Source organism: Thunnus maccoyii, chromosome 15 (genome assembly GCF_910596095.1).
Source record: "Thunnus maccoyii chromosome 15, fThuMac1.1, whole genome shotgun sequence".
Taxonomy (NCBI): Eukaryota; Metazoa; Chordata; class Actinopteri; order Scombriformes; family Scombridae; genus Thunnus; species Thunnus maccoyii.
The window spans coordinates 28,914,665-28,940,247 of NC_056547.1; the positions used below are offsets into that span (position 1 = coordinate 28,914,665).

Consider the following 25,583-nt stretch of genomic DNA (forward strand, 5'->3'; position numbering starts at 1 on the left):
GACAGCAGAATCAGCTTAAAAAAAAATGAAGCAACTCCATACTTGAAAAATAAGCCTCACATATTATGCATATTACATGCTTGTTTCCATAATATAAAGCTGTACTCTCTATCAATAAGTCAGTGATTCCAAGTGAGACACATTACTAATCCATACAGAAACAGCTGTCTTTATTTGGCAACATCTGTGATTTCCGCGGGCTGAACTAAGCTGTGTCACATCTCGCCTGCTTGATCCACAACTCATCCTGCTTGACGGCACACACACTGCGTACAGTCTGAATTCTTCTCCTCTATTTGAATCTGGCACAAAAAAAAATGTCTGATGTGATGTGGCAGAGTTAAACTGCTAGATTTTCCGCAGTATTTCACAGTCATTTGAACAGCTGCGGTATTAGCTGTACAGGGTATTTCTCCTGGTGACTGAGAGCTGCTCAAACCTATTGAGGATTTAGTCCAACTATTTAAAAAGGGAAGGATTAGAGAGCCAATTCCATCCCTGCATTCCCTACTACAGGCCAGTGCTGGAGCTCAGCTGGTGTGTGTGTGTGTGTGAGTGTATATATTCAACCCACTTTGCTGTTGGTCATAACAAGCTAAATAAACAGTGGGAGAGGGGTAAATGTGCATGTCTTACAGTGCAATAACAAAGCAGCAGCTGAATTTCAATGCATGATTCATTAGACACAATCCTCGGGCTAATGGTTAGAAACATTTCCTTGTGTAAAACATTCATCCAAATACATAAACCTTCCTCTGGGGCGAGTAATACATTAGTAAAAGAACTGCTGCTAATGTCTTAATAATGACAGAATGTGATTTATGATTGACAGGTGCTTTTTACGTCGTCGAGGTAGAGCAGGCAAGCGAGCACCAGGGGCTTGTAAGAAATGTTACTCAGGTGTCTGACATGGTGAGGAGATCCTGCTTTCCTCTGACATGCCGGCGAGTTGTTACAGATCTGTCAGTCATGACGGAATGACATGGCAAGCTCTGTATCTGGCTCCTGACTGGTCAGAGATGGAGCCAGATTGGCAACCTCCAGTGCCACTGCAAATTTCTGTTACCTAACTGGCTGAGCTTATTACCTACAAATGTATGTGACACACTAGGCTGGTGGGGGGCCAGTCTCCAAAGTGACTGTCAGGTAGGTGAGGCAGAAGCCTTAAAGAAGAAGTCCACCCTCAGATTCTGTGAGAATCTTCTTTCACAGGATATTAAAAAAATCTAACAGAGGAGTGAGGGGGCAAACAACTGTATGAGACTTTGTGGCTATGTAGTGTGTGATAACATGAGGGTGTGGGGCAGTGTGGTGGGGTGGGTAGTGATACACTGTCCACCACTAACCAACCATGAGCAGCTACTATCGGGTTCTCCTTTTCTCTGTTGGAAAGACAGGAAGTCTGCCGGTGCTTTGACAGTCTGAAAAGGCCCCCTTATGCCTCTTTGACCCCATTTACACCTGCCATCAATATGGGATCTGTATCTGGATATCCTATCTGGATAAGGAGAAATGCATGTTAATGACAGGTGTAAATGCACTCAGAACACATTGTGATTGGAATGCTATTGGTTTTGTGGTCTGGCTTGCATTGTATTCAGGTTTTATCCAGGAGTAAATGCAATCTGTACAGCGTGATTATATTCTTAAGAAGAAAATCCACCCAGGAAGGTGATAGTTCCCCTAACCAACACGTTCTCATTCTTGGTTGTCAAATACCAACATTTTGTCAATGCCTGTCAGTGTCTGATATCAACGCACCCTTTGGCGTCTGTATGAGAGGCACCAAGCTTTCAACTAAATCCAATGTAGACCCATCCTTAGCAATATTACATGCTCAGAGCTGGTGAGGTCTGGTTAGGTTTAGGCACAAAAACCACTTGGTTAGAGTTAGGGAAAGATCGTAGTTTGGGTTAAAATAATCATTTGAAATGTTGTCATGGCAACAGTAAACACAACAACAAAAAACTGTCGTGATTGGAAACATGACACTCATGGTTGGAAGGGAGAGGTGAACAGTGGTCCACTTTTTGTCATCTAACTATCCAGCCATCCATCCAACCCACCTCCTCCAAATGTCACCTTATATAGACGTCATCGGTCTCATGGCGTCTGATATTGATGCAGAGGGATTGACATTGGAGTTACTTGAAAACCCAGTGTGTCTCATACAGACACCAAAGTGTACTTTGTGCGTTGGTATCAGATGCCGAGGGGCGTGACAAAGCCTTGATATTTGATGCCGTGCGAATGGGAATGGGCTCCCCTAACTCAGCCTCTTCCTGCTAGCTTTAGCAACCCTAGCAAAAGTGAAGTTGTAGTGGTAAACAAGTTCTCCCTCATAAAAAAATGAATGACACCCATCAACAGCATTGCTTTGCTTGACCTGGAACATGTCATGTTTGTTGACAAGTCCGCCACCCTTGCCTAGCTAATTTTCATATTGAGATCCAATGACAATGTTGGTAGAATCAAGATAAGAAGAGTGCTTATTAAACCAGGTGTAAATGGATCACATTATCTAGATAATGTATCCACATACAGATCACATGAACAGTAGGTGTAAATGGGGTCTTTGAGAAAGGGTCTGTGTGTGTAGCTGTGTTGTAGTTGGCTAGCAGTTCTACTAGCAGTGTGTCTTTGGGAGGTACCAGTACCAGCCCTGCTGTTTATCATGGCTAACATTACTGTTCATCAGCCCTGAATATCTTGAAGTTCTGAATATAACACAGTTATCAGTGGGCTCATGTGTTAACTACCACAAAAAAGGAATAAATATCTTGTTCATACTGTTAGCGCTTAATGCTAAAAGCAGCTAAATTACCATTCAGTGGGGGTCACTTATGGTTATTTTCGATTCAACTTGGTATTAGCTGCACTGTCAACTGTCATTATTTACTCCAAAGTGCAAACTGTAGGAGGGACATAAAAAAATCTAGAGGAAAAGGTAGCACATTAAAGCTGTCTGTCTGATTCTGTCTCAGTGTTTGCGCAGACGATGCAGACATCCTTACTCCACAATCACTTCACTCATTAAGAACAAAATAAATCAGAACATTCAGTTCAACATCAGTAAAGCTGCAGCTGCCACTGTGGTCTGGAACTGACAGCATATAAACTGCCATATAAGACATATGGTTTATAGAGCCTACAATGTTTTTCAACAGATTTCTTTTTTGCTTTTTTTTTTTTTTTTTTTTAAACTTTGACATTCTGTTGTTTGGTTATTCTGAGTGATATGTCTTGTTCTCTGAATAGTATTTTTATCATTTAAATAGTATGATTTATGAGTCTACAATAAAAATGTTCCTCTTTTGATTTTGATTTACTTCATTTTATATTAATTTACAATATTCAAATGATCAGTCATTAGTTGTTTTTGATAATTACACATTTTTTTCTCCCAACAGCCTGGCTACCTCGTCTAAAACAATCCAAGCAGACCAGTGTGGCGGTCTGCTCAGCCACTATCACTATAGTATTTCCTGTCCCATCCTCTCTCCTGCTCTGCTGCAGCCTAAACTGTGCATTTATGCTGACTGTAAGAAATCTGCAAGAGCAAACACATTCAATTAACTCCACAGCTCTTTTTTTTGTTCTTTTTTTTTTGGAATGGCTTTACTGCCTGAGCCATTAACTTGAGACTTAGAGCCAAATAGTTTTTAAATTTTAGCTGAGTCGAAGATATAAACTGGAGTTTTATTGGGAAATGTGCAACTCCAAGAGACACACTGCAACAGCAATACTGCATCCAGCTCTATTCAATGTTGGGCTCATTACTCAAAAAGTAATTTTACTATTTATTACTGTCTGGCAGTAGTAATTCATTACACTTCATTACACTCCTGCTTTACTGATACACCTCTGAAAGCACTGAAAGAGAGTGTATCTGTTCACATCTTCAGATATCAGCTCAGTTTCTTCTGATGGGAGGAAGAGTTCCAGTTTATTAATTTGGTTATTTACTCAGTCAGCAGGCTCCCTCTCTTTCCATTACAGTAGTATGACCAAATGTGCATCTAGATATAGAGGAGCAGTCTTACTGTACATATACAGACATCTTTCATCAAATTATAAAAACATGCTGCTCCACTATTCAACTTACAAAAGTGTGATGTAGAAATTTGAATCCTCCAGTGCACAAACACTGAGAATTGAATTTACAGTGAAGTAGGAGACATCTGGTGTCCAGCAGTTCAACTTCTGAAATGAACAATATTTACATATTCATAGATTCTGGAATTTTCAATGAGAGAGAAAGAGAAGATGTCATTTTAAGAATTTTTAACAAGGGAATAAAACCTTTTTGAAGACTAGACACAAATTATTATGCTAAACAGAGTATTTTTATGTCTTAAAATATTTAGCATGTATCCTCAAATGTGTAACATACAGTTATGTATGTATGTAGTTTATAAATATATGTATATTGTACTTCATAATAGAGATACAAAACACAGGCATATATGTACTGTAAGCACTGGTAAGCATGATATGATATGATATAATATGATATGAGATGATATGTAAAGCATCTAAGTATTTAAATATTTTATATAATATTATGTAATATACCTGCAGAGGTAAGTATAAATATAACTATATGTGTTGATTATATAAGTATATATGTAACAATTATAACAGTCACAGTCATATTATTGTTTTGAAGGTGCAACCTGACAGTAATAATATTAATCAACAGATGAATAGTCAATATAATGAATCTAATAAAATGTTTCTGTTTTGTTGATGAAAATTTTGTAAAAGTATTAATATTTCAATCAGGTAAAGTTATATAGCACCTATCATGCTGATACTGTAAGTGCAGTATAAACAGCATGTAAATACAAATGTGAGTGAGAAAAATAATTCAAAAGAAATATAATAAGAGCAGTTACAAGGATAGAAAAGGAACTGATTTAAAGAAGATAGAAAATAAAAACAATACAATAAGACAGTGATTAATGATGCTGGAGGAACTCAAGGCAAAAAGCTGGCTAAAAAGTTTCAGACTGATGTTTAAATACAGTGTGTGACATTTTTCTGCTCCCCACAGGTCCTCAGGGAGGAGGTTCCAACAGCTGCCAGATTAGAAACTACAGGCAGCCTCACCACAAGTTTCCCCTCTGCACTTGGGAACAGTTTAAAGGTTCCCCGGGGACCTGAGGGGCCGTGCTGGTTCATACATATTCTCATCATCTCCTGAAATGTCTGATGTGAGGATTTCTATCTGTGACTGTCCACCCTCAAACACACAGGAGCGGTCACACAGAAACCACTTGTACATCATGATGGCGGAGCTGCTCGCCGCGTCCTGAGCAGCTAATGTTTTAAGTAATGGCTTGTGAGGCCTGACAGATCGGCCGCGCTCTCCCCAAGCTGCAGGCCTGACGCTCGGAAAGCCAAGCGAATCCATCAAAGCGACAGGATGAATTAGTGCCGAGACACCTCACTACCTGTTAGGAGGAACTCCCATCAGCAGTAATTGATTTGATAAATGCTCGAGCATACACAGAATGAGAGACGAGGGGAGAGATGGAGAGCCACACAGAATGAAAGAGAGAAAGTTCTATACTCAGTTAAGGTTCGTTAAAACGGGACACCTGTTTCCAGTGGCTAACAACTTTTTATTCACCTCTGACACCTTCACTCCCCTCAGCCGAAATTAGATTTTCAAACAGGATCTGACTTACTTAATAGCCTTTACTGCCTCAAAACACACAGCGGACAGGAATTTCTTCCTCATTTGGAGTTTATATCAGGAAGTCAAACCTAGAAGACGATACAATGCATGTTTTACCCTGAAGGTTTTACACGGTTAAACCAAGGCGATGGCTTCCATCTTGGACGCTCAAGTCATGACTTTCTAGGGAGTTGGAAGTTTTAGCAACTTGCTGAATCATTCTACAATTGAAAATGTTCACATGGTGACTGATTCCAGTATTTTTAGACTCATATTTAAATTTGACTCCTTTTCCACTTTCATGCTGAGGAATAAAATGCTTTATTTAACCGTAATTTCCTCTTAATTTCCCCAGGAAGTTGTCAGGAAAGAACTATTTAATCTGATACCAATTATAGAAAAGCAGAAAATAATTATGAGACAGTTATTTTAATCAGAGTTCGGTCAGTTTAGTTTATAAGCAGTCATTGATTTCCAAAAGTATTTCCTTGAAAGAACTGCTCCTGAACTGCTAACTCAGTAAATAAAATATGAAAAACACAAATGATTAAAAACTTTAGAGGCTTTCATTTTTTTGGTGTCTTAGAAGAATACACAATACACTCATTTTGACACTTAGTATAAATTGTAAACTTGATATACAAATGAATGAACTCTACCTTTAATTAATACACGTTTTATTAACCACTGCATCACTGTCTGCAATCTCTTTTACATTTGCATTGTGGGACAAACGTGTTCATTAATGCCACACTCACAAATGAAACAATTACTATATAATCAACGTGATGGAATTTTATAGAATAAAGTGTACTAAGATTCATCCTTTAAGCCTTGCTTTTTCCTAGAATTAGTTGGGTTTTATTTTTAGAATTCCGAAATAATTTTCATCTGTTTTAACCTTACAGTGGGCCCTGCTTTATGTCCTGACTTTAAAACCCTGACTTGACTCAAAATCTAGTTTTAAGTTCTTTAATATTTTAGTTTTTAGTGTTTAGTCAAGTCACATTATTCCAGCGTAGACACTGTAAAAAGAGGATGAGTATTGGGGGTTTATTGGAGCAGCTCGTTCTTGCCCCACGGATCCCGAACAGGTTAATCCGGCTATGAAGATGACAGATATTTGACTAACAAGCTTTTCTTACTGAGGTATATATCATTTTGATATGTCTGATTGAATTAGATATTCAGCTCACTGGATTAGCCAAGAGCAGGCACATCATGATATGAAATGACATATATTGTGATAGAAGATTTAGATTCACATCCTGTTTGCTGTGACCAAACCACTCTGGATAAATTGGTAGAGTTCAGGAAGTGTACAGATAATAAAACATCATCATTCTTAATATAAATCCCTCTTTAACTGAGTGACAAATATCATCTTCAACCATGGAAACAGTCATTTGAAAAGAACTGACTTAATCTCCGCCTACAATGTTTTCCCCAGAGCTTTCAACCAGCAGAGGTTTGCTCAATTACTTCCTGGACCATCCATAAAAGAGGTTCTCTGGAAAAAGCCAGTAAGTGAACCTTAAGTTATTGTCAAGCCTCAGTAACCTTTGTTCAAATCAGTTTTAGCTGTAGAGAAGAATTCAACCAGCTTTAATAATAAATCTAATAAGAACAATACTCTTGTTAATTAACAGGTTCTGATGGAATTATGTTGCACACACAAGCAGCAGACTTGATGGAATTTCACCTGCACATTAGCTGCATTTCTGTCCTGTACTGCAGCATAAGCCGCTTCACTGACAAAACACTGATAAATAAACCAAACAGGCTTTATATTCACAAGCAAACAGACACATAACAGGAGATTGTGTGCCTCTGTAAAGGTGATGCTGACTGAAAATGAGCTGACTTAGGAAAAGTATCTCCCTGTCGGGTGTGGTGTCTCCATCACCTGCAATACTCTCTAGCACAGGATCTGAATTCAGTCTGTTTTAACAGAGAGCGTCCAGAAGGCTGACAGTAAACAAGGAAATTCATGTGAGCATGTTTACACTGTATATTTGACCAACGCCCTGCATGGAATTCATTTTCTCCGCCAGAGGTAGAAAAACATGAATTGATGGCGATAGAATGATAAGAGGAGGGGGAATCTGGAAAATGGCAAACAATAAGGAGGAGTGCATCTGATTCCCGGGAAGGAAGGGAGCGTATGAAGTCGAGGGTCAGCTCGATAAGAAGAGTTATTCATGTGAGTCTGAGGAGAGAGTGTGGAGAATAGAAAGTCGGAGGAGAGTGCGATAACCAGACAAGGAGACAGAGAGAGGCGGTAAATGAGAAAGAGAGATAAGGGAGGAACGGAAGGCCTCCTCTTCTTCCTCCTCGCCTTCCTCTAAAAGGATGACTCTCATCCTGCTGACACATGATTGACAGCTGTCAGCCACAGAGATGCGCTCCTCATGGCACTTTTCTCTGCCCCTCCGCTGTGACTGGAAACCATCCACAGGCGAAAAAATAGAATTGTAATTGTGAAAATCAATATGGCCGCAATCTCCAGGGCTGCTGTAAGTAATGAAGCCCTGTCATTTGCTGCATTGGGGAACTGATAAGGACTCTGATTGTTCTATTCCATCATCACTGCGGCCTTTGCTTCAGATAGAAAAAAAGGACACAAAGATCTGTGCTGTAATATATCGATTAGTGAACCAGGATAAGCTGCATTTAAGTGTTTGCTGTGAAATTATATTTGTTATCATTGAAGTAACACTCAATAATTTTGCTGAAGTGCCCAACAGAGTCCCCCACCCCTTCCTCCTCACCCGGTGTGTGTATCCTGAAAAAAATACACACATAACAGCAATTTAAACCAGCTGCAGCCTATTTAACCCAGTGGGGTGTAACTGATTGATAGCTGGCAACTTATGTCTAATCAATAATAGCAATTATTCACTCACTTTCAGAGCAAAATATAATTTTATGAGAGATGAGACTAGTTTTAATCATGGAGCTACTCTGTAGTGCTGTTCTGCTTTTTTCAAAAAACTTTTCAAAAAACTATAATTTCCGACTATTTAAGATCATTACTAGCTGACTTCTAAGCAATAATAAAAATCATCCACTTATGCAGTTGGAAACCCATTTAAACCAGGGGGATAATATCGCTGCATGTAGTCATGAGGTTACAAGAAAGAAATTATACAAAAACTAGACTTATGAAACCTTTTCACTGTAAAGCCAATTACATGCATTTTTAGATGTACAATGGTCAGGCAATAAAAAGGCTGTTTTTCTTAGATATGGAAAATTTGACACATTGGAGGTGACCACCTGATTTGACTGTTATCAGCCTATTGAACAGGAATTATCATCACACATCTGTCCCAAATATATGGTCTATTAGGGGCCTACTAAACCTACTAGTAGGTTCAGGAAAATAGGTTGCTTTAGGCATGTGATGAAACAACCAATGCTGTCAGTCTTTTTATGAGGAGTCTTGCTAAAAACTTAAAGGATGGGAACACTGATACTATTCTATTTCCCACAGTAAATTTGTCCCCTTAGAATTACATTTATGTGCTATTAAATGGTTTTGTGAAAAATGCCTGGATTATGTTCACTGACATTTGGTTAAATATTGAACTAGTAAACAAAATCTGTCTCATGCTTCAAGTCAGAGTAGTTTAAACATTTTATGACTTTGCTTAACATTAAAAATGTTTCCTTATTACTTTGATAAAAATGTAATTCTGGCAGCATTATGTTTCTTTCAGAAATGTATTTGCTGTTCCAAAATAGTAGTATAAAAACATATTTTCTGTGAGGCAGGGTTTCTCATTATGGTACTGTGGATGTGCCCAAGTATGTCTATAAATTGGTTTACTTTTATTTCCCAAAATGTGTTCAGGGAGCCATATGCAAACAAAAGCTGTTCCAAGAAATATAAGAAATTCTCCATTCTGTGACCGTTTGAGTTAAAACTCACGATTGGTTGCTCAAATCCTCAGTTTTCCAGCTCATGACTTTTACTTAAGCACCTCAAATGTTTCCTTCATGCCGACAGCTGCTGATCTTCACTGCTCTCACTACCTTTCCCCATCTATGAACAGGGAGCGAGAGAGGAATAACACCGACGTTGTCAGCTTGTTGTTAAACCTAACTGACTTTATCATTTGTTCCTCTTCAAAAAAAAACCCCATCTGTGTTGACAATTTGCAGTCTGCTTCTCCTGCGCTGCATTATATATCAGCTTGTTTGCTCGGAGTGACAGCGACAGCACAAACAGCCCAGCCTGATAGACATGTGGGTGTTGACGACAAATTGGGAGTACTGTACTCGTAAAGCAGCCCGAGCATAAAAGTCACTCACGCTCACCTCCCTCCTCTTCCCTCTTCCTTTTCCTGTCCTGTTCCACGTCTCACATTTCTCTCACTTCATCTGGCTTTGCACTACAAAGTCTGAAAGTGAACCACGGTTGTCAGAGAGAGTTGCTGCTTTGAAGGTTTAATGCTGGGATTTTGCTTTGCTCTGATTTGAAGATTGGAGGGGAGAGAACAGATATAGCTCATGGATAACGGTAGTATTTAACAAACAGGCCACTTCAGAGTAAGCACTTTCACCATCTTACAGATCTCAGAGTTTTTTTCTGATAACTGCAGCCCAAAAGGAATGAATTTGCAGCACCGTCTCTGAATAATTATGATGCAATGTGTGACTTTGGTATGTTGCAAGAAATGATGGCTTAGAAATTTCAAGAAAAAAATCATCTTTGCAAGTTTTAGGTAGAATTTTAGTAGGTTCCGGCGAGTGGTGAGTGGCAGATATCTGGGAAGAATATTAAATATCTAGAGAGCAAATTCTACTCTGAATAATCTCAGGAGGTGTAGCACTTCCAACATTCTCCATAAATCAAATAATTAGTTTGAGGTACTTTAAATTGGTTGAAACTGGTTATACAAAATGAAAGAGAGCATTTTGGGAGGAAAAGAAAGTTCCAATTAGATTAGATACTTTGAAAATGTTGGTTTGTCAGTTTGTCAATGGGATAATGACATTTAGTCATTTGTTCAAATGCCTTTAAGACTACACAAGAACTAGAAACTCCAATGAACTGTGTGAAATATGATTGTTTGAAGTAGCATGACATTGCTATTAGCAACTCAAACTCTCTTAGAAGAAGATCAGGGTGAATGGAGGGTCAACAAAGTGTCCGACTAGGACTGCTGTTTGTATCATGTGTCATATCTACAGTCAACATAGGTTTTCTTAACCCTAACCATTTGTGCCTAAATCTACCCAAACCTTCACCATTGCAATGGCAGATTAGGAAACGGTCATTCAGATCAGGAAACAGTTATGGCAGGCACTGACAATCAATATCAACAGCATATTTAGTCTTTGAACTCTGGGGACCTGTTGTTTGTTGAAGCCAAGGTTTCATTTTATTTGCTCCTGACTTGTCATTAAAGTTCAGAGGGTGCACTGTTCATTTATATGATACAACACTGATGTAAAGTACACATTAGTTGCTTTGAGTTCTCAGGTTACAGTGATGGAACTGAAGTGTAACAGACTACACTAAACCGACAGGAATAATATGACTGCAATTTTACTGCAATTAATATACAACAATAACATGATTTTAGTTACTAATATGATTAGAGGCCCTATATGTTTGGAAGTCAAAAATTGCTCCTGGCTGGTTTGGGCTGCAGTATTAGTTACCACAGACCAACAGAGCCTAGCTTGAGCTCAAGCTCACTGTGAGAACAGTTAAGCCCAAGGTTAGCTGGATAAAGCACTAATCCTGCATCATGACACACACCGCAGGGCTCTCAACAGTGGCTCTGAACTGGAGAATTTCATGAGAAAAAGGGCGACTGTTGGCTTAATTTGCAATCTGTCATCTAATTTGACAATCCTCACAAATAACAGTGTTTGATTTTGTACTAGTGTTTTGTGATGACAGGTTTGCAAACTCCTGGATAGACTGGGGGGTTTTAGATCAGTTGAGTATTTTTGTGCTCAAAATGTTATAAGCATCCACTGGATTGCTCAAGGATTTAGTTTTAGAATGGTAAAGCTACTGAAACAGCACTTAGAGCATCAGAAACTCAAACTCTCCAGTGAAGCCCAGACTAATAGAATTCTTTAACAGCTCTTTAGACAGGCCGAAGCTGGTTTCATTGCAGGTTTTACACTGTTGAGTAAAATGCTCCCACATTCCACTGCAATGATTTCTCTGCTACAGAAATAGTCCAATATTGTCAACCAATACATGGGTCTGAACCTCGCTTTGGAGTGCTCACATGAGTGTTCATCACTCATTGATTTTTTTATAAGTCATCCATACATGTCTCTGGAGCGGGGCGACAGCGCCCGCATGGCCAGTCACTGTAACCTAACAGGATGGAAAGATCTAAAGTGGAAGATAACGGACATGGCTGGTAATTCCCATCAGCGGGCGCCGTGACTGTCGGACTGTGCAGCAGACGTGAGCTCCGATGGCAGATCCATCACTGCCGATGCAGTGGAGGGAAGCGTCTCTGCACCCTCCCCGCCTCCTCCTCCTCCTCCTCCTCCCCCCCATTTCCACTATTTCCACCTCCTCCTCCCCTACGGAGTGCAGCATCTCAGCCGGCTCTGTTTCACTGGTCAGTCAAGCCCATCATCAGGTTAGAAAGCAAGGCAATCCATCACTATACAAGTCCAAATTCACTTCCTGTATTGCCTTTGTATCCAGTCACTAGCAGAGTACAGACAGTGTTGCTTCTTCTGTATCTTTCTACCGCAGCTAATGACTAAACTCAGCCTGAGCAACTGGAACTGAAACACTTATCTCCTCAATATATGGATGTTATGAGACTTGGTCATGCACTGTAAAAAAATTCAAGTCATTAGTCTCAATTTCAACCTTCACGACATATTTGTCTTAAAATAAGAGAGAGAATTCTGCCAGTGAGGTGAAATGTTTCCACTTGGCCCCTGTTAGATTTCCCTTGTTTGAGGAATTCTCCAGTATATTGAAACAAATAACACTACTATAACAATAACACTATCATGAAATGCATTTTAAAGGGTTATGTTTTTACTTCCTAATGGCACAAAATAACTATATCTATGAGGAGTGACTGAATAAGAATTTCACTTATTTCAATAAATCAAATCATTTGTTAAAGCTCCAGATTTTTTTCTACAATGTGATTTTTAATTGTCATCTTTGCGTTCAAATGGAGATAGCTAATATCATGTAATTATTGCAGATATTCCTGGATTCTTTATCTAATCCTGTCCATGAAAATGCTGCCACACAGCGATGTAGATAAGGGTAAATATACATAGAGTACATCTTCTCATGATCCTAAAATTATACACACTCTACTCATGCATTCTGTATTAAACCTTCTGAGAATTTAATTGGATATGTTTGCTGGCTGATTTCTCTATAACAGATGAGGGCAGCTGATTAGGGCAGAACTAGAAAGCTGTAATCACAGTCAAATAAAGAGATAGGTGATCCATTTTATTAAAGGTTAAGTGTGAGGGTGGTGTTTTGGAAAATGTATACCTATATCTTTGGAAAGCTCTTGATGAACTCTTTGATGATTTGAGATAAAACAATAGAAAAAATCCGAAAGACTCAAATTATAACTGTTTATCCTTATCTGAATGAAAGGTTTAAGGAGAAAGGGTGAAGTATGTTGTACAGATTGCAAAAGCTAAGAAAATAATCATAATAATTTGGGGCTATATAGGAGAAGTAATGTGAAAAATAAGGTGGTGGGTGCAAGCAGCAAGGCCTAAAAACCAGTCAGAGTGCCATCAAAAAGACTGTTGAATCATCTCATGTGAATGCAGATATCAGTGTGAGCGTTAGAGGGGTCTGCTGTATCACTTCAGACGTGACGAAGTCGAGCATGCGGCCGACTCTAGAGTCACAGGACTACCTGGAGATGTAAAGCAGGTTGGACGAGGTTATCTAGTCCTGCCTTCAGAGACACTTCTCTCCCCGGGCTGCTTCAAAGTGCTGCTATCAAGGTGCCACACGCTTTGCCATAAAAGGATTGCTCTATGCAGAGAGGGAAGCGAGAAAGGGGGTTGAAGCTTCCCTCAGGATCAAACCTGGGTCGCGGGTCGGGCTGGATTTTCCGAGAACAACGCCCTTCAACGATCAGCTCCAGCTCTGACCTCTGAACTGTGAATGCGATTGAAAATCTGGAGCAGCACGTGGAGGAGAGAATAGAGGCTGTGGTCATTAATCACAGATGCCTACCACCTCAAACATACCATCCCCACACACACACACACACACACACCCACACGACACTGGGTGCTTGCTCTAGGAATATTTGCAAGGAGATTCCTCTCTAATTTAACACCATCAAAGATTCAAATCCGAGACAGATTTTCCTCATTTTCCCCCCCTCTGGATGTGAACAGTCATCCCTGCAATGATGCATGCAGAGAAAAAAAATAAGCAGGAACCCAAAGCGCCGATTCCAGACACCACAGTAGGTGCTATTATCATTGACTTTATGGCCAAGCACCAAGGTCAAGTGTTGTTTTGGCTGTTTGTGGGGGCGTGGGGCCGCCTGGGGAGGCTGAGCTCAGATCAGACGGCCCAGGACTCGCAGGCAGGATCAGAGAGGTTACAGTTCATGCAGGATAAAGCACTACAACCAGAATGAGTCACCTTGATGTGTCAGTTCCAGAGTTGTGGACCATCAATTTGCCTGCCAAGACGCACAGCAGCTCTTTGATTGGAGGTCAAAGGTCAGCTCCACACAAGCAACCTCAGTTTCAATTGTATTTAGATTTCAGACGTGATTCCATTCGAAGAACTCTCTTTCTTTCTTTTTTTTTTCTTTTTTGGAAAAGCTTCTTATGGATTTCATTTTTTTCCCTTTGTTTCTTTTAGAATTTTGACAGTAGAAGCCATGGGAATTTAACCCAAAAGTTTTTCTATTAATTAGTGAGAAGATGAGACAACAGGTGAGTAAACAGAGGAGAGTACAACAAAACATACTATATGCAAAGAGACAATGAATTAATTACTAAAACTACAGCTGAAAGAATTAGTCTATAAATCAATTAGTAGATTGGCTGAAATTGTACTTTTTTTGATAATTTATTAATTGTTTAGAGTTTTAGAAATTTATCAAGCAAAAACATCAAAAAGCTTTTGTAATGTTAGGATTTGCTGCTTCTCTCTGTTTTGTATAATTGTACACTGAGTATCTTGGTTTTGTTGGTTTGAAAAAAAATGTAATTTGAAGATGTCAGCTAGGGCTTGGGGAAACTGTAACGGCCATTCTTTACAATTTTCCGACATTTCACGGACTAAATGATTAATTGATGATGATGCTGCAATAATGAAATTAATAATTAGATACTTTTATTGTAGGACATTACAAAAATTAGAACCCAACCAATATAATGTTTTTTAAAATCCATTAACAATAAGTTATACTGAATACGATGTATAATGTTTTACTTAAACATTTTTGATAAGGATCCATTTAATTTGGTCCTTAAAGAATTATGGCTGGTGTGTATACAGCGTAAGAATAAACTTGTCAGTACTCTCTGGTAGTTTGAGGTTTCTGACATTTCTTGTTAATTAGCAAATTTACAGAATATGATGATATCAACATATCTGCAATAAACTAATATTGACCCTGACTGTTCTACCAAAAATGCACATTTTGCAGTGACACCAGGTGTATTAGATGAAACTCTCCTACATTCAATTTTGGAATCAACTAACAGTTGTCTTATTTGATTGTGTCTTTTATTTCAGTTTTGAAAGGCATAAATAATATTTTCATGTAGTTATTTTTTCTTACTCTTCCTTCTCTTCAATAAGCAGCTATGATAACTGATATAATTACATTTTATGCTATTAATCCTATTTCCTCAGTTCACATGAATCATTTGTAACTTAATGTCAAGCTCATAATCATAATAATATTTGAAAACTGGGGTTCAGTTCTCAGCATTGCTGCCTCTGACTTTATCATGGTCTGGTGTGGGTGGGAAGCCAGTGAGGGATCATGCCCTTTTTTTTTTTTACTGCACATTAGTGACTCCTGCTGGTTGTCAGTGTGCCTGCACAGAGGGTGTTGGAATCGAGGGGGTGTGTGAACCTTTGCATTCATTACATTCTCCCAGTGAAGGTCCTCTAAGTCAGGTAAAAAGAAAAAAAAGTGGCTGGGATCACTTCATGTCAATGAGCCAGGGATAAGACAGTACAGCTAATGGATGGATGGATAGTCTGTGAGCATTCATTTTGATTAAAATGTGAATATTTTTAATTTTATAGATTCAGTGTTTAATTCAACAACGGTGTCGTTGTAGAGGGGAAAATACTAGCGGTGAAAGTGAAACCTTGGATTAAAATGACATTCATAACCTCTCTTGGTGGGATCGTTTGTAGTAAATTAAATTGATCCCATCTTCATTATACTGGAGCTGCTCCGTGTCATCCTCCAGGACCCGCAAAAACATCCCAAAGTCCTGTAAAAGGAGGAATTTTAACGCCCTCAAGGACTCCTCGGATCCCACCAATAACTTAAAGCACCACCAGAATGACCGCTTAAACACTCTGAACTTCCCATGAAACTTGCTAAAGACCCTCCTTAAGAACACCTGCAACCTCCTTAAAAACAAGACATACCCCTTCAAGCACCACTGGAATCCCTCACGGATGTCTAAAAACCCCTGTTAAGGCCTCCTGGAGCCCCTCAAGCATCCAAGGATCTCCACTTTGAGAGCCCCCGACATATATGAAAGCATTCGCCGCAGCTGGTGACCACTTGTCACCGCCTCACAGGCAACTGAGTCAGTGAGAAAAAGCCGGTGCATGTAACAGAGCTGGGTAACTGGGCTGAGCTGAGGTGACTGAGACGGCAGCGGGGGAATTGCAGCGTTGTTCTCCGAGACTGAACTCTCAGCCCTTTTGTACTCGGCTCTCTCCAGCAGCCAGGCTTGAATAGCTTTAAAGTGACGCCTCCGTGCTGCTTTAAAAGCTAAGTAGCACAAAGGTTGAACAAGGAACTGAGAGAAATGTTCACTTACTCGACATCTGGGATGAAAAAACACAACACACTCACTCCACGGTTCCCACTCTGATGGCCAGACAATGCACTTGTCCGAATGCGTGCAACCTGCGTGTGTATATGTGTGAGTGTGCGTGTGTTCAGTCCACAGCATGTGGGCATTTGCGCGAATGCCTTTGCTATATAATTTAATTAATACTGGCTGCTCTTGATTTCAGCTTCAAACAGCTCAATGAAAACACATTCCGTTTTCATTATTATGAGTTAATTTAGAAGTCTGTGGATTGAAGAGGATGTGTGGTGTGAGATGGTGGTCAGGGGATGGAGGTGTGTGTGTGTGTGTGTGTGTCGGGGGCGGGGGGTGGGGGGGGGGGGGGGGGGGGGGGGGTCACGCTGTGTGAGCTGTGCTGTAGTGATCTCAGTGGGACTTTCTTTCCCCCCACTGCACAGACTGCTTGACACTGCAGGCCCCATTTGTGCTGTTTGATAATAACACTTTAATGTGACTGGTATGACTGTTGCCAGTGGGACCACTGCATCTGCTACTCCCAGGGGATGGGAGAGGGAGGAGGGCTTAAGGGGGAGGGGGGGAAGGAGGGGGGGGGACCAGAAAGACCTCCATGCCTGACTTGAAGTCACAACACTGCACCGAGGCCCAGACGAGAAGCACATCTGCCATCTTTTTTAAAAACGCTGTCAGCAGTGTCAACGTGGCTAAAATCCTTAAATCCTTCCTGCACTCTGAGTTTATATCCCTGACCATAGGAGAGAGTGATGAGGTAATCATGATCAAATCTAATTGAGTCCTTTACAGAAAAAGAGTCACTGCAGCAGCAAATGATAAGGAGATAAATTAATATAAATACTATTAGAGCGCATGAGGAGGATCAGCATGTGCAGAAATGTCAAAAAGAGCAGTAAAAGATGTACATAACTAATAAAAACATTTAAAAAGATTTAAATAACAGCAACATCTATTAAAATGAAAATAAGTGGATTTTTAGCAAAAAGGCCAAATTACAGAGCTGTTTTGAATTTCAGCATTGAAAGCCTCTCCATCCCTTTTCTGAACAAATGGATAATTACAGTATGTTACCAACCACACCACAAATACTGCGTCTATTTATAATTAATACATATGAGAAAACTTGTTGACTTATTTTGTCAAAGGACAATTATGGTATGTTTTAAAATTCTGGTGAATTTAAAAAGGATGAACTATAGTTTGATTACGTGGCAGTGTAATGTAAACGCTAAACCGAACTAAACACAACATCTTTAACTTTTTAATCCATATAAACTGCTCTGAATGAAATATATAGAAGCGGCATTAAAATAAGGTATTGACGGAAATCATGACAATCCCAGATGGAGTTCTGCTGTCCATGAAGAGGCGCGTTAATTAAATAGTGGACCCATAGGTGAGCGTCCCGCTCTGCTTTATACTGTATTGCTGTCTACCTGGGCTGGGCTGTTATCGGGGTCAAGGCGCGGCTCTCAGACAAGAGGCTTAAGCAGAGACAAGAGCCTTTAACACGAAATAAAACCATCAAAGTTCAGCTCTAATCCCCGCTGCTGTGGATAAGGCTGACTGTTAACGGGCTGCACAATAAGCTCGGTTTACTCTAGGCGGGCTGCCTTTGTGTGTGTGTGTGAGTGTGTGTGTGTGTGTGTGTTTCCCAGCTACACAGTTCAAGTCAGACAACACGGCGAACAGGATTTATTGGGAAAGCCGAGTGGATTTTCATCACCAGTGCGCAGTATTTTTTTTTTAAACACACCTTTCCCTCGTCACAGTAAGAATTTCAAATAAATGTATGCTTGTGTTTGATGTCTATAAACGACACCAAGGTTCAGAATTAAATTCGGAAAGGGGAGCACTGAGATATGAGGAGAAATATTTCAAGAGGAAGAAGAGTAGCCATAATTTGGACTCCGCAGGCAAAAATGTGAGAATGGTGTCATAAAAAGGTCAGACTATACAAATTCGGCTTGAAAGACTTGTTTTAAATATTAAAAATCCATTAAAAATCTACTTTTTCATTTAAAACACGATTATAGTTAGGCCTGTTATTATTCCCGCTGTGACTCAATAAATCACACTTATTGTAAGTCGTCTGATATTTGAAGGGAAATGTGTTTACATACTTTCAGCACCTTGGAGAGCTCCACATCCGCCAACTGTATGTTTCCACTTTCGGTTTTTTTGGCTAAACGAAGAAATGACACATTTACACACTAACACACGGCGGGCACAGGCTATATACTGCCACAATATGCACATGTGGGATTACATATAAGAAAGCCAGTGAAATATCAGTGTGAGTAATAACTACATTTGCTAGAACTGTCATTGGCTCACTTCATTAGATGGATGTGCAAGAATTCAAATTTAAAAGTGATTACACCTGTTGGCAGTGGGCTGAAATCTATCAGGCGAGATGTTTATCAATTAAAATGAATGTTAGAATATGTATTAAAAAAATAAAATAGAGCTTTGCATTAGTGGCTCTTTGGGGTGTGTATGTCTAATTAGAGAAGAGCAGGAGTTTGACGTCTATGTTTTCAGGCCCGACTTTCCAAAGAAATAACAGCAACTAAATGTAGAGTTTAAAACATTGAAAATAATGTGTTTTCCTCTATTTTTTAAATTTTCTTCTCCGTGTTTGTGCAGAAAATGAGAGCGTTAATTAATATTGTCTATTTGTAAAATTAATGTAATCATGCAGTAAAATAAAAACAACTAAACTCCACTCTGTGTGTCGGTATGAAAACTAAACTTACACGTAACTACTTACACTTAACTGCGTCTTAGGGCATATTTTTATGTTTATACCCAAAGAGAAATTCACTTAATTCTGGAATTAAGTTTTAATTAACTCGCGGCTTTTTTCCCCTGGATGACTCATTTCAAATACGGAGGAGAGTTGAACACTGAAAGCATATTTATCATAACTTATGTTTTCTTCTGCACTTGCCTCCTAAAATACACAATCAAACAAGGCTCCAACTGGAGTCTGTCACAGTCTAACCCGCTGTAGAGTATGTGCTGTGTCTGTCCAGGCAGCCTGACTGTCGACATGGAGTTTTGGTTTGTAATGGCGCCCCCAAGAGACGATCTCACAGCCTGTGCCGGTAATTAATCGCTGCCAGATTTCTAAATATTCAACAACAACCTAGAAATATGCTAGAAAAATTTAATCTTCATCAATTGGAGTGTTTTTGACAATTTTCCATTTGCATTAAAGTATTGTTTCTTCAGTAATATGAAGTGACTGCATTTTACGCACAGCGGCATTGCGCACAGGGAAGGCCCACCTGGTGCAAGTTTCACTTTCAAACAATTATTAGTGTGCAAATAAAGTTTGGATTCCTCTTTTACATATTTGACATTTTTTTACACGGTGCCCAGTGAAACCTCCGGACAGCCGCGCCTTTCCAGCCGCGGTGTAAACGCATTTGGAAAGCGCACAGCGGAACCTAGAAAAGTCATCTCATAGTGAGGTGAAAACAAATAACAAACATGGCTTTTACACTTTCTTTCAGAACGGAGAAGTGGAGAAAAGTTGAGAGAGAAGTGCAGACTGCGCAGGAGAATCCAACTCACCAGGCAAAGTGCAGGCGTCAGGAGGAACACGGCGCACCAACTCGTCACCTGCATCCTCCCGGAGCTCAAACTTCCACTTATTTCCCTCGGCTGGTAGTTGCGGCTTTGCGGACCATAAATCCACCTGGTATCCGCCTCACAGCACGGCCAAGCCCCTCAGCAGCCAAGGCAAAAAGGACACGACGCACCCCATGACCGCAGAACAAAGCAGAGAGTTGGAGACTGGGGAGGGGGGGGGGGGGACAGGACAGAGAAGCCGGTGAAGAGGCTGCTGCTGCTGCTGCTGCGGGTGAGGGTGGTGTTAGAAGGGGCGGGGGCGACAAACAGCGGTTACTTGAGAGTTAATCCAGGTAGAGAGAGGAGCGGGGTCATAGCTGTGAGAGGGTTCAGGTCCTGATTGTCTGATAGCTGACGCGCGCAGCTGTCGGAGCGCTACGATCTGAAGGGAACGGCGGGGCTTTCCGCTTTATAACGCGCGCGCCTACAACACAACCAGGGAGACTCTCGCTCTGTGGGGGAGGGACGAGATGAGGGGGAGAAAAAAAAAGGCAGGAAAAGACGAATAAAACGGGAGGAGATTGGTCCAAGACGCAGCGAGGATGAAGAAAGCGAAGTTTTCTCTCTCTCTCTCTCTCTCTCTCTCTCTCTCTCTCTCTCTCTCTCTCGCTTCCTCTCTTTTTTTTTCTTAAACAGATGCTCGTGAGGAAAAAGCGTTTCACCTTGGCTGCTGGTTTGTGCGCTTGATGTAGATAAATGAGCTGACATTCAGAACTCCGCTGCCAATAACTCCAGGCACCCCCCCTCTTCCTCCTCCTCCTCCTCCTCCTCCATCCAGCCCAAAACAAGAGAGCCTCAAACCTGAACAAATACAGCACAACAGCTGTTGTTCATGATGCAGGTCCGATATATGAATACTCATCATCTCTGTCAGTACCCGCTGTGTTACTGCTAATATTCATGCAAGTAAGAACATTTTAAACATCTGCTAATGTGTGTTATGAATTCACACGCAGATTCACACGCGCACGCACACACACACACATATATGCAAGAGGGCGCGTGGCCCTTTTGTGCGTTACACTGCACAAATCTTCATCTTATCAAATCATCTCTGTCTACATTTGAGTGCTAAAAATCCGTTGATATTTTAAGCTTTTGCCAGCAGAAATCAACTTCTTTCACTGAATTTTCTAGAAACCAGTGACAGGTTCTTGAAACAAGAAAGTGTAAGAAGCTGCTGCACTATAGAATCAAGAAAAAATGACTTTCTTTTTAAAAAATAGGCGACTTAAAGGAAGCTGATTTACACTGAAAACCAGTTGAAATAGTTTTTTAAATTGTAATCCTTGAGGTTTTCATCATATCAAAGCCAAATGTATTATTTATTTTTGCTATCTCCTCCTAACAGAAAACGACAGCGTCAGTCGTTTCAGCAAATGTATAAAAACGAGTTATGTTTAAGTGAAAGTGACAAAGCCCTCTAGCGGCTGTAGGAATTATGACTCCTGTCGATCGGGACCAAAAGAGGAAGCAATGGGATGCTGTCAGCAGGAGGAGGATGTCGGGGTGGATTGATGGGCCAACAAAACATCAGACTTTAACATGACAAACCAGTTTGTTTTCTGTTTCTTTCCAACAGTCCACATTGCTATTTTTTTTTATACAATGACTGTTGTCAATCCCGAACACTGTGTGTTTATTATTGTAACCATGATGACGAAGATCCCCTAACTATTAGCTGACTCGGGTGCCCCTGAGGAAAAAAAAAAAAACCCCATGAAAGTGCCCTCTAATGTGCCTCCACAGCAGAGTAAACATGATAAAATGCCTTCTAAGGTGCCCCTACAAAGGAGAAAAATACCAAATTTCTGTAATTACAGTAAATCAGGATGAAGTGCCCTGTGGAACATCTCTATATATGTGACAATCTGGAATGAAGTGCCCTCATGGGTGCCCTTTCAGTTGAAGAAAATGTGATAGTGCCCTGTAAAGTACCCCACAAGATGTAATGCAGTGCTGTATGAGTTGCCATCGTAATGGGGTGAGCTGGAGATTGGGTTCCCCTTTTACTGAAAAAAAGTGGCAAAAATGCCATTTAGGGTGCAGAATTGGGTGCCCTTTCAGTGACAGAGAGGGATTAAGTGCCTTCTAGGGTGCCACCAGGTGTGAGAAAACATGATGCCATGATTAGTGCCCTTTTGAGCAAAAAACATGGTGAAGTGTCCTTCCAGTGAAGAACATGAGATACTGTGCTCTATAAGATGTCCTTATGATGGAGCAAACTGGCCATTATGGTAGAAATTAATGTGTCCTTTATGTAGGCTGACCATTAGGAAAAAATAAAGTACCCTTAAAACATTTTGTTATAGCTGACATTATTCCATTCAGTTGATTTTGGTACAGTACTACTCACTATTTTGCTCAGCCACACCCCCTTTAGATTGTTCTATTGTCTTTGAGTCAGTGCAGTCTGAGTTGCCAGTGGTGACTGAGTCAGCTGAGCGATCATTCTCCAAAGTGAAGCTGATCAAGACCCAGCTTAGAAACAGACATGGAGAAGGAAGGCTCTCAGATCTTCTGCTCTTGTCCACTGAGAGGGACATCCCAACTGACCTTAACGAGGTCATTAACATTTACAAACTCATGGCTAAAAAGCTTGCTTCCCTGACAAGATTGCTCAAAGCAGCTAATTCTCAAAATGTTAATAGTTTTTACTGCAGATGTGTTTGTGAAATAAATATTTAAAATGTTACCCATTCCCTTTATTTTATTACAGAGATGTTTGCAAAATAAAGGTTTAAAAAGGAAATCTTTTTTACTACAGAGGTGTTGTTTTCCTTACATTCTGAATCACCCTATAAAATATTCATCTTAATTGGGGATGTAACCTTTTTACCAAACATGCATCGTTGTTCTCTGTTGATTGGGACCCATTGAATGTATCAGATTCCCTTTATATGTTTTAGTCTGCCTGTTTAGGGTTAGGTTTAGGGTCATTTTAACCCAAACATCTTCTGATGATCTTTTCTTGCCCCCAAACCAAGTTGTTTTTATGCCTAAACTGAACCAAACCTTATAACCACAGTGTTGCATCATAGAACAGTTATATTTTTTTAATGTCATCCTGCTGATAGTGTTGTAAGATCAAAAAAGGCCTTTATGTATTGTTCTTGAGTGCATGGCCTTTAAATAGAGTTACACTTATTACTCACTTATTTATATAGTAGTTTGCATTGTCAGTGGTGGAGTCCACCATATCTGCCCTGGATTCAAATGCAAGAATTCGCATAAAGGATTCACAGGAAATGGTGCACGCACATACAGGACAAAATTGGGAAGATAAGTGTCGGCACATGTGCACATTGCACATAATTTGTGTGTATGCACATATGTTATGATGTATTCCAGTAGAACTGATCAGCTGGTCCCCTGTTATTTTTCTGACAGCACAAGTTGTACTATGGCTACAGTGATGTATTTGAAATCAACATCAAGCAGATATTACACTATCCCTGCTGTACTTATGCCAACATAGAATGATTGTTTTTTAAACTTACAAAGTGGGCAACACATTTTCAGTTCCTAACTGAACGTTAGAGCTTGTCATTTAATAAACAGTGAGTTAGTTGGATCTTAAAAATCACATTTGTTTATAATTCTTATAATGCTCTTTTAAAGTACAAAAATTAGATTTGTATTTGTTTATACAGTATGTTTCCTACTTCCAGTAAATAATGTCCTGAAGTATACATGAAGCTTCATTTAGGAAGGATGTCCTTCATTTTATACAGTAATGCAATGGATTATTACATTGTTTGCTTGCACTTACCTATGTCTAAGTAGCTACCTACCAGGAATGTGCAACCCCTTTAATGTCATATCGTTACAATTGTTTAAGTAGTAAGCCATGATCGATAGTATCTTTTTTTCTGAGATCAAGAAATACTCCCACTGTATATTTATTATTTTGTATTGCAGCTGACAGTGAATGTCAGCGAAGTAGTTCTACCACTCTATTTCCAGTTTTATATATGACTACAAATTGCAGATAATTTTATATTTAAGTACAAATTGCATCACTTGTCACTCCATCTTTATTGACAGGCTCAATAATCTCCTTAGCTAAATTAGGTCCAACATTAACAAAAAATTCAACTCTGCAAACAAATTCATGTTTATGAAAAATGAATCATTTTAAGAAAATAGGTTGAGTAACCTGCTTTCCTAGTTTTAATATTTTTTTAATATTTTCATTAAATCCCTTCATGTTGTCCCCCAATCATTTACTATAATAATCCTTTTTGCTGTATTTCATAATACATCTGTTTTTTTTCATGCCTTTTCCCTCCCATTTCCATTCAGTGTCTTTTGCTCTATACTTCAAAAGTCTTTGTGTACCCTTACTTAACCATATGTATCAACATATTTTACTTTATTTTACTTTACATTCTACATTATTATAGACAAAAATTTCTCATTAGCTTCATCTACACAATATACTTTACTGCAACTTTGTTTAATTAAGTCTTCCTTAAGAGAATTGATGTGCTACTATAAAGTAGACTTTGAACTGTCATCATGCAGTGTAAACAGATACACAAGTTGCTTGTGTCTTCTTCTGTTGTATTTCTGGCAGAGAAGCTGCTCAGAAACACAATTCCTGTTCCCAGTGACTGAAACAGGTCAGTTTCAGTCACGTGCATAGATAGACCCTAAAGGGGGTTTAAACACCTGCCGTTTGGCCTCCTAGAGTGAAAGTGCCCTTTTTCTGGGGTGTTTTTTTTCTTTTTTAATAAATAAATGAATTCCTGTTTGTGCACAGCCTGTCCTGCTGAACAGATATACTGATTGAATCAAAATATCAGGTCGGGAGATAGGTGCCTCCGGGCGATGCCCTCTACCTTCCCTCCTGCTTTCCTGCCACAGCGGCAAGCACTGTGTGGGCACCGAGCCTTTCTACGGTGAAAGAACGCAAGCACGCAAAATTGCATTCACTGCACTTGACATTCAGCATGAGTCAGTCAGTGTGATGAGTTACTTTGAAGCAGACATCAGGTATTTGGCCAAACAAAGTATAAATATACTGTTCATTTTGATGTGCTTGAGGAATTGCTTGACACTATTTGGCAAGTAGGGTCTATCTATGCTTGAACTATTTAGCAGCTTGAAATGTGCCAGCTAGCTATCATTAGCGTTGACACCTTTTGCTAGTAATGTGTGATCAATGGAATAGGGTGAAGTTCTTGTGTCTCATCCAATGAACTTAAAAGAATGGTCCCATCGCACC

General features: G+C 39.8%; 1 protein-coding gene across 1 annotated transcript in view; it reads right to left on the reverse strand.

The window, feature by feature from the left end:
- Window positions 1-20,829, reverse strand: part of nxph1 (neurexophilin 1) — a 50,511-nt gene extending 29,682 nt beyond the window's left edge. The window contains exon 1 of the mRNA XM_042435989.1: window positions 20,297-20,829. Within this exon, the coding sequence (XP_042291923.1) occupies window positions 20,297-20,350 (54 nt within the window). The 5' untranslated portion in view covers window positions 20,351-20,829. The remainder of the gene's footprint in view (window positions 1-20,296) is intronic.
- Between the last annotated feature and the right edge of the window lie 4,754 nt (window positions 20,830-25,583).